Source organism: Apaloderma vittatum, unplaced genomic scaffold (assembly GCF_000703405.1).
Source record: "Apaloderma vittatum isolate BGI_N311 unplaced genomic scaffold, ASM70340v1 scaffold21561, whole genome shotgun sequence".
In the NCBI taxonomy this organism is placed as follows: domain Eukaryota; kingdom Metazoa; phylum Chordata; class Aves; order Trogoniformes; family Trogonidae; genus Apaloderma; species Apaloderma vittatum.
In genome coordinates this window covers 22,494-32,719 of record NW_009699891.1, presented here as the reverse complement: position 1 = coordinate 32,719, position 10,226 = coordinate 22,494, and the positions used below count along the sequence as shown (strand labels likewise).

Below are 10,226 nucleotides of genomic sequence, written 5' to 3'. Positions count from 1 at the left end.
ACACAGGTGGAAGCGATAGCTATCTACAAGACATTTGCAGACCTCAACATGCTTTAAGAAAACCAAACAAACACCACCAAAACAACCATGTCATCATCCTTCAAGGATGGAAAAATTTAAATACAGAGTAGTGTTATTCTGTTAAGAGCACATTACAAACTTAGCATGAAAGTCTAAGCACATAAATTATCACAAATTCTTATTCAGTAAGAAACATGTAATGAAATTTCAGTCAAATATAAAGTGTTTGCACAAGTTTTTTAAAAAAACATTATGTTCTGAAGTTTAAACAAATTCATATTTGTGACCTTTACAATTCAAGACTTACATGATACAATAGCAGCTGCTATCAGTATCTTTGGATTTCATGTTTCTATTTATGCTAATCATCTTAATTTTCAATCAGATATGAATGTTTTTCTACTCTGAAATGAAGGATGCATTTGCTAAGAAAAAGTAAAATGTATAACGGTCAAACCTTAGAGCAAGTTAGAATCTTGGAGAGTATTAAGGTCCTAATCTGCCTTAATTTATGGTGCTGTTCAATCCATGTTTTTAACAAGGAATGGTCATTCAAAGAAAATCCATGACCGTAGCATGCACCAGATTATTTCTTCATTTTGAACACTGTCCTCAGCTTTTGTTATCTCATTATTAGCTTACAGAATGTAACATAAAACAGACTTCTAATAGGCTACTCTAATCTCCATACTTATTCAATTTCAATCAAAAGCTGTAAATGTGTAAAGGAAACGTGATCAAAAGTGGATAACTGAACAACAGTAAATAACTGAAAATTGGAACTAAGGTATTCTATACATAAATTTTCTGACCTATACACATTAATTAGTTGCACACAGTATGTAGTTGAAGGTACTTAAATGAAATAGTTACTAATAAATGAACACTCAGCTGCTGGCATCTTCAAAACACTGAAAAAACAAAGACTCACTCAAATACAGATTTTGACAAGAGAGAGCGCAAACATATTTTAAGAAACCCGTCAGTCTTTGGAATCATACCTTTTGAGTTTTCATGGCTACTCTGAGGCTGTGCAGGACATGCTGCCAGTGGTGTAAGATGTGGATCCACACAGAGGGAGTTGCAGAGATTTTTTATTATCTTTGAGTTGGGACACGGAGACCTTGTTGTACACTGCTGAAGTAACTTTGCTATACACGAAGCCACATAGTTTTGTACAAGTGTATTCTCCTCTTTTTTGATAGCTTCCATTAAGGGCTTTATAACAGGATTTAGTTTTTCTGGAAGTTGCTGCAAGTTCACAACTGCACATGCTGCAAATGTATGGACTCGCAGATGCAACACTTGCCATTCTTGATTTGTTTCCGTAACAGTCATTTGGACTTGCTGTCGTTTACTGTCCAGCTGTTGTAGAATTTTAGGATTCAAAGTAAAGGCTGATGTCACTTCATTGAAAATAGAAGTAACCTAATTAAAAAAAAAGTTACAAATCTGTTTCATTTACCATAAAACAGGATATCCTCTGAAAACTATGGTTTTCACGGCAGAACAAGTCACTTCAAGTATTATCATGTCCATTTTTCCAACAAATAGGAAATGCTCAGAAAAGTAGTTTCTGGAATCTTGCACTGCAGCTCGAGGGGAGAAACAGGCATATTATGAACATTTCAAGTCTAGACTCCCAAAGCTAAAAGTGGAGTTTAAATACTCCTCCAAATTTGGACTGTTCTGTATCTGCCAGATACATCCAGATAGTTTGGCAATACGTAAGCAAGTGACAGATAAGCAAAGAATACCCTACTAATACAAGAAGCCAGAAAGGATGTGCAAGGTCCTGTGATGATGAAGTTGTTTCTAAGCTGATTTTCTTTTGAGGAAACAGACTGTGATAAAAATCTAAGGAAAAAAAGTCAGCACAACACAGTAGTTACAGGACTTGGCATATCCTCCCCTGCTCACAACTGGATGACTACTATTGCTTAAATCTTTCACAGGAAACAGATTAAAAGTACTGTGGAATCATGGAAATGCTGGGCTCATTCTGATAGGATATAGTTAGGCTCCCAAATATAGGAAAGATTACAGCTGTTGAGAGGGTTAGTCTGAGGGTTTAGTGGGATTTTCTTGGGTTTTTGCCTTTTACTTCTACATGTTCAAGTTAAGCCTGTTAACTATCAGACTTGTACTGCTTCATTCTATAGATACCTGTGGTTTGAGCCCACCCAGCCACCAACAAAGAACCACAAAGCTGCTCACTCACTTCTGCTCCCCTCCTTTTTGGGAATGGGGAAGAGGAAAAATATAAACAAAAGGCTTCAGGGTTGAGACTAAGAACAGGGAAGGCTCACCACTTAAAGAGTCACAGGCAAAAGCCAGAGACTTCAGGGAAGTGGTTCAGGGAAAAACCACTAGATTTTAACAACAAAACCACTAAAAATTTACTAATTAGAGCAGAGCAAGACAGTGAGAAAAATACAAGGACATCTGAAAAATATCTTCCACTACCTCTCCCCTTCTTCCTGGGCTCAGCTCTGCTGCAGATTTCTTTATCTCCTTCCCTCCCACAGCATGGAGGGGCACAGGACTGAGGTTGTGGTCAATTCAGTTGTCTCTGCCACTCCTTCCTCCTCAGGGAGTGGAGTCCTCACGTTCTTCCCCTGCTCCAGTGTGGCATCCCTCTCAGAGCAGACTGTGCTCCACAGACTTCTCCAACACAAGTTCTTCCCATGAGGTTGCAACTCCTGACAAGCTGCTCCAATGCAGGTCCCTTGCAGAGGGTGCAATCCTCCCAGGGACAGATTGCTCCAGCGCAGGCTTCCCCCCAGGTCATGGCACTCTTAAGACACAGCACCCTGCTCAGGTGTGCAGTTCTCCATGGGCTGCAGACAGGATTCTGCTCCACTGTTAACCTCCTCAGGCTGCAAGGAGTCAGCCTGCCATCTCACCCTGGGCTGCAGCAAAATCTCTGTTCCACCACACTTCCCCCTCTCCTTCACTAACCTTGGTGTCTGCATGGTTGCTCCTCTTGTATCCCCCTCCTCTCCAAAACAAAGAACTCCCCAACACAAAGGAATTTACCTAAGAGATTTTTTATTTCCCCCTCTTAAATATGTTTATCAGAGAGGCACTGATTGCCTTGGTCTTGGCCAGAGGCAGGTCTGACTTGTAGCTAAGGGAGGCCCCAAAAGCATTGCATAAGAGCCACCTCTGTAGCCTCTCCACTACCAAACCCCTGCCAGACACAAACCCCTAACAATACCTTAAGCTCTACTCCACATGACCTTAATCACTGGACTCACCAAAGGATGCAAAAATAAAAATAGCAAGGAAGATCACAGGATTTTTTCATCATCTAATGCATGAAGACCCATACTACCAGGCACAATAAGTTTGGTGTCTGTATTTCAAGAAAGTTTGAAGAGTTGGATAGGATGCAGGAGACAGCCACAGGAAATAGCAAATAATTATGAGTCTTCTAATCCAGAAGGGATATCTTTTGAAAAAAACATGCTTTGGCCAGGCAGCCCCATTAATGGACTGAAAAGTAAACAGCTAAAGCACATGAAATTTCCAATACTTCACAGACTATGAGCTTAGGTGATTCCGTCTGGCTTTACTTTGGGTATTTATTCATTCTAGATGGTTGTCATAATCAGACTGGCTGTGTAAATGGGCTTGAGGGGATTTTGACAATTATCTATAAAGCTATATTAAGATTTCCTAGTTAAGATACTGCATATTACTACATAAATACAGCCATCTGAGAATTTCAAGATCCAGCATACTACAGTCATCACAGCCGTAACTGCACAAATGCAAATCTTCTCTTAGTGTTATCCTCAGCATCCTAGTTGCATAAACAAACATATCCAGGATCCTAACCCTCCTCCTTCTACACCCCAAACTGCACCACGGCCATCACCAATCCTTCTTGCCCCTAAATCTACATAGCCCTCCCTGCCCCAGTCCCCTTTTATTTTGCAGGCTCTCAAACCCACAAGCTTTTCATTTACATGCTACCTAATCTGTCCATTCTCATCTTTGTCTCTGCTTAAGCAACCAGTTTGGCTTTGCAAGAAAAACCTTTCAATTTTTCACCCCAACATTATCAACTCTATTTTTGCTTACAGAGCTTTTAACATCAAAGGCTACCTTTTATTAGCACATCTAACACTGATGTTTGCAGATTAAAAAATACAAAACAATTGAACAGCCAGGAAAAAACCCACTTCAAACCACATTCTTGGTAGGGCAAGAGGGAGAAAGTCCACAATTTGCACAGTTTATTTACTAGTCTTTTGACAGTAGGAGAAGTTCCAGCATGTCTGTTTTCTTCCATGTAGATATCAGTAGTGAATCTACATCTGGAATCGGGATACTGACAATTTTTTTCCTTAATTATCTGCCTTGCATTCTACTCAATTTTTGGCATAGTCTGCAAACAGTGCAGGGGAAGTGTAAGTATCTATCACATATCTTATGTCAAAGAATGCATGAAATCACCACATTATGTCTGAAAGTTACTGTCTGTCTAATAATAATGCTGAATATCTATCACAAGACAAGAACAGATTTGAAGGAAGGGCAGGCATGCCCCTACTTACCAGCTCATTAGCTTGATCTATTGTAAATACACTGCAGTTTACTCTGTTTCCAATGTCAATGTGTGCATCAGCTAACAAGGAGATGAGTTGTTTACATTCATTCTGCATCCGTGTAAAAGGAACAGCAATTTCATCGTAATAGAGATGTTCAGAAAGGACCCCAAGTAGACGAGGTTGCACACAAATGGCCACAGTTCTACACTCCTATAACAGGAAAAGACATAATCTGTATTTCTGAGTAATCGCAGTTTCTTTGGTTTGGCTTTAGGCTCTAAACAGCACAATCTAGCTATAAAAATCCTATTTCCAGAGGGAACATTAACATTTGCAAACCAGAACATTAGAAGATTATGTACAAAACCTTCAGTCTGCCACTAGAACAGAAGTGATAGTGAATACAGGGACAACAGTGATGTTAAAACGAAGCACTGACCTTAGATAACATGCATGTTGAGAAGTGACTCAATTGCAGAGGAAATGTGAACATATTTACTGATTCATATTTCTGACAGTTGGCATTTAGCTACTGAGTAATGTATTCCTCCATTGTCTAACAATCAAGATTTTAGTATTTAGATGTATAAATACCATTCTAGCTTATCAACTGAAATTTTATTTCAAGCTAAGAAGCAGGCAACAAGCTGTGGATTAAGATAGTAAGTAGAATTTATTTTTGCTGCAGAAACATCCTACCTTTTGCAAGGCTGCCCACTCACAGATTACTAATGCAACACTAATCCTCTGCAAGGCAGATTTTGAATTCAAGTGGAAGAGCAGTAGCTGAGCTAATGATTCTGCTGGCTTTATTTCTTGAGTAACAGTATTTACACCTGGGTCACAAATGCAGCAACAAAGTGCTCCCAGCAACCTGACAAAAGGAGAAAGAACAGTCACTTCAATGTTACAATTAGCAATTAATTACTCTGCAATTAATTATTCAAAATGAAGATGAGAAAAGTATATTTTGGCAAAAACACTATATAATAAGAAAAACTGCTTTTAAATATTTTTCAGATTTCCAGTGAACTGACTTTGCTGCCATCATCCGAGCTCGCATGACAACATAATCTCTGGTTGCTGGATCTTCTGCAATGCTGTCTGCCCCAGCAATGTATTCCTGAATCACTTCCTTATTCTGGGTTTGACCTTGACGCAGTTTAGCACCTGCCTTTTCCTGTGGAATAAAGGTGGGACAGATTGAAAGTAGGTGTGTTTGTAATAGAAAAGATTAATTCATATTCCACAACATTTCCAATAACCATCATACCTTATAAAAGTTGGACCTGGCCAGAACATTCGTTGGATAACAGACTGCTAGTTAATCATTGCAAATCACCTCTCCACTAATAATATTCTGCATTCCCACTAAATCTAAGGTATAGATCCTTTGCTATAATATTTAAACTAATACTCAACATGTAGCTGATAAACTAAGTCTGCACAGAGGTAAGAGGAAACCTCTCTCTACACTTTTTCAGAAATAACACAATGCTTTTAGATTTAACTCAGTCCTGCAAACAGATGTTTTTGAAACCATGATGGTTATAGAATGACGTGAAGACTTTCTCAAGTATTCACAAGGAGCATACTAAGTGACAGAACTTGAATTCTCATAGATAACCTGATAACTATTTTGCTCTACAGATTAGAAGTTTGTAAGATAGGTTAGATTTAAAGTTGTAGAAAGGCACCACCACTAGCCTCTAACATCTTTAGAATGTGTCTTTATATACAGCTAATGAAGTTTCTATTTTCTCTCATAGTCAGCAAGGACACATTTCACTTACTTTTGATCTGGTTTTTACTTCTAGCAACATGTTTAAGTCAATAGGCAAATGAGATGGCTGCATCATTAAGCAGAGCCAGGCTCCCATCCATGGACAAGCAGCTGCAACCACATACTGTACAGATGCCTTGTTTAACAGTTCCAGCCATACCTTGGGAAAGAACCACAGTGAAAATAATAACAAATTTGTATGTGGTTTACGTAAGATCATAGACGTGCTTATAAACTGCAGAAGCCATCCTGTTCTCCTTCACTGTATAGTAAAGCATCACATAAGATGAACACACTACTCTGTACAGAAGTGGAGAGGATATGAAAGAGCTGGATACACAAACACTATATGACTAGGTTACAAGCCATGCAAATACCTTGTGAATAAGATCCAGAATTTCTTGGTTGCTTTCTAAGATACAAAACTGAAATATGTGTCTCAACATGTCTTGCAGAATTGGAGTCAGCCACGTTGAAGAGCTCTGAAAAAAGGACAGCATATGATCAAACAGATTCCAATATGTACCACAGTAAATCACCAGCAACTCAAATTCTTACCTGGTCTTGGGTAGAGAGCAGTGTGAATAATGTTTCCAGTGCTGCTTTTCGCACAGAAGATATAGTATGATGCAAGAACGGCCACACACGTGGGACCAAAACTGTGAGTGATTGCTGAATACTGGGAATATGAAGAGGAGATTTAGAGACAGGAGAGAGGGAAAAATAAAACACACACACAAACACATCTACAAACACAGAGCTAAGTTAATTTTGTTTATCTTCAGATATTAATTTTTACCCAAAAGAAAGCCTTTTAGAGAACGAAAGGTATTACTGCACGTGCTTGGTGATTTTACATGAAGAATTAAGGTACTTCAGCTTAAACTTTTAAAGTAGCTGGAGTCAATAGCTTTTTTCAGGAAAATACCATTTTTTCTTACTGACATATAGAACTAGTTGATTCAAGCACATTTTTATTGTGCTGTTTCTTTAGGCTTTGTTCAAACCTTTAGGAAAAAAAATCTGTTAGTAGGCATTTAGGAGCTTAGAAATAATTAAACCAGCTTGGATCTTCTGCGCATGAACTCCCACATTAACTGATAGAAATAGTACATGATGAATTAAAGACTGCATTAGTTACAAAACTTCATACTTGATTTTGAATTTGGGCAAAAATAGGCTCAGCAGTGACAATCGTGTGGGATGAGAAAGATGGTATGTATAAACTTCTATCAAGTAGAGATACAGGTACATATGTGTGTTTTAATGTAAATAGTTTGCTCCCTTGTTTGGAGTTTGCAAACAAGGAACAAACAATTCTGTGGGCAAGACTTCCATATGAGTGGAGCCAATACTCTTTACTGAAATACCCAAATGAATGGTGGGCGGAAAACTCACATAGTACCTTTTAATTACTTTGTTGCCTTTTACTTATGTAATGAAAATAGAAGCACTGTCCTAACCTTCACTTTAAGGAAAAGCAAGAGTAAAATTAAAATACTGATTTAAATCAAGCATCACCCTGACACATGATTCGAAAGCAACTTTAATTATTCCAGTTTGAAAATAACTGAACAGTCAAACCTGCAATACAGAAGAAATACTAATTAAAAAGTTACCTGCATTTGCGGACCTGAGGATAAGTCAGAAGGGAAGAAAGAAGGATCATGATACTGTTTGTGGAAGCTGTCAAGTCATCCAACTCCAGAAGTGCATCCCATAAGGTATTCAGAATAAAAGGCACCTACACAAATCAAGAGAATATATTGTCATTTTAAAAAAAAGAAAATCCAAGTGCTGCCTTTAAGTTCATTGTCTTCACTCAGACCAAAAGTGGACTTCTCAATTAAAACTGATGGAAAACAACTCAGTCACCTTCTGAGACTGAAGTTGGACCAGGCTTTCCACTACTGGTACTAAAGATGCAGCAGCAACAGCTCGGACATCATCATCCAGATCCTGGAGACCTTCAATTATCGCAGGTAACACCTTAGGCAATAAAGTGTTGATCATGTCCTGCCAAAAAAAAAAAAAAAAAGGCATTTTAAAACTTAAAAAGCATATAATATTCCGAACTACTAAGATGTACTCTAAGTGTGTGAAAAAAGGTATGTTATACAAAACAGAAGCTACAGGTCCAAGACTACAATCTAAATTTTCTAAGTTACCACTCATGAAGTAAAACCTAGGTTATAAATTTGACTGAACTGTCACTTGGCTCTGTTTTGGTGTACCATAAAATCAGTGTTTGCAGAATACTATTACAAACAGACTAAACATCTAGTAGCACTCAGCTCTGTTAACCTTGCACATAAAAGTACCATCAAAACCACTAGACAAGCACAACTTCTGTTTATAATGTTTTCTGCAAGTAACCTACCAAGTTACAACAGCAAAACTTTGCTGCGTACTTGCAGTTTTCTGCAGCCTACATATAAAAAGCACAGCCACACAACCCATGAGACTGCACTGCAAGCAAGTTTGCTTTACCATACCCATCCAATGTTCAGCCACGTACTCTACTTGGAGCAGAGCTTTGTGCTCCACAGGGCCCAGCAATTCGTCATGAGGGTTATTACCTGACGCACTGCCAAAGCGTACTTTATTCCTAGGAGACCACCATGTCTCACTTCCCACTGTTCCTGTGTAAGCAGCTTCAGGAGAACATCCACAGTTTTATGAACTCCAGTCTCATTCATATGTTTCAATACTACTCCCAAAGTCTGAGCACAAGTCTCACGAACAGGTGCTACCACCTAAGATAAAGTAAATGACAAAACAGATACTTTTGTATGATATTTGACTTAGAAAGAAAACAGTATGAGTAAGATGACCAAAACTGCAACAAAAAAAAGACGAAATTTAGCTACTTTGTAGTAAGCATCTGTGAGCAGTTACAACATGCACATGCAGTAGCAGTGTACAAAGCATAGCTGACGTGCTGCAGTATTATCTCCTGCAGAAGCCTGCTAATCTACCTGTTCAGAGACAACTTACTTCATCTGAAACAAAGTCTCCAAATCTGTCTAATGCAAACACACAAAGAAGTCTAATAACCAAGTCCTCTAGCCACTCCTGATGCTGCTGAATCATCTGTAAAAAGAGAAAGAATGAACATTTCTTCATGATCACATTTCTTCATAAAGCATTTCCGATATGCTTGTTTTAAATAAAATTTGCAAGAGAGATGACAACACATTTAAATTGACTGAATACAGTCATCTTGCACAGACAGTAAAGGCAAAAGAGCAATAATTCAGATCACCCAGCTTATTACAAACATGGTAATTTTTATTTCGTTGTGTTTGGGTTTTTTTAAACACACAGTACCTTTATTAAGATGCTAAAGAGCACCTTGTAAAGTAGACAGATAATTTTATTCCTACACAGCACACACAGGTAAGGTCACTCAGGCAATTCATACTGATCAGTGTTCAACATGTCCTAGGCACACCAATAAATGTGTTTGAAGAATATTTACAAATAAACATGAACTAAGAAGCAGTACTTCACTGTGAAAGACCAAATGTAAGGACCTTGCTTTTTTCAACCACATCCCCTCCAGATTTAACAAAGCAATTTAGACCAAGCTTGTCATGAAGCTCTGACCTCTGTTAAAGGCCCAACAGCTCTGTAAATCAATCTCAGAGCACAAGCCCCAGAAAAGCAACTGCTCAGCCATCATCCTTCATCTCCACTGTTTGCCTACTTGATCACCACTTCCCTATTGACTTAACAAAAAAAAAAACAACCAACCAACTTTCTTCATATTATGGATTTCATATTCCCATATACGTCAAAGAATTACACCTTGTGTACAGCACACACAGCAGCCTTCAAACCGAGCCTGAAGTGCACACTCT

At 38.4% G+C, this 10,226-nt stretch overlaps 1 protein-coding gene across 1 annotated transcript in view; it reads right to left on the bottom strand.

Annotated features, from left to right (window-relative positions):
- Window positions 1-1,022: 1,022 nt before the first annotated feature.
- LOC104280810 (TATA-binding protein-associated factor 172-like) overlaps window positions 1,023-10,226 on the bottom strand; it is a gene marked incomplete at both ends in the record, with an annotated part of 22,802 nt that continues 13,598 nt past the window's right edge. Inside the window, 11 exons of the mRNA XM_009878581.1 lie at window positions 1,023-1,449; window positions 4,587-4,790; window positions 5,280-5,454; window positions 5,618-5,760; window positions 6,374-6,523; window positions 6,741-6,845; window positions 6,922-7,042; window positions 7,983-8,107; window positions 8,239-8,379; window positions 8,943-9,119; window positions 9,361-9,456. Of these exons, the coding sequence (XP_009876883.1) occupies window positions 1,023-1,449; window positions 4,587-4,790; window positions 5,280-5,454; window positions 5,618-5,760; window positions 6,374-6,523; window positions 6,741-6,845; window positions 6,922-7,042; window positions 7,983-8,107; window positions 8,239-8,379; window positions 8,943-9,119; window positions 9,361-9,456 (1,864 nt within the window). The remainder of the gene's footprint in view (window positions 1,450-4,586; window positions 4,791-5,279; window positions 5,455-5,617; window positions 5,761-6,373; window positions 6,524-6,740; window positions 6,846-6,921; window positions 7,043-7,982; window positions 8,108-8,238; window positions 8,380-8,942; window positions 9,120-9,360; window positions 9,457-10,226) is intronic.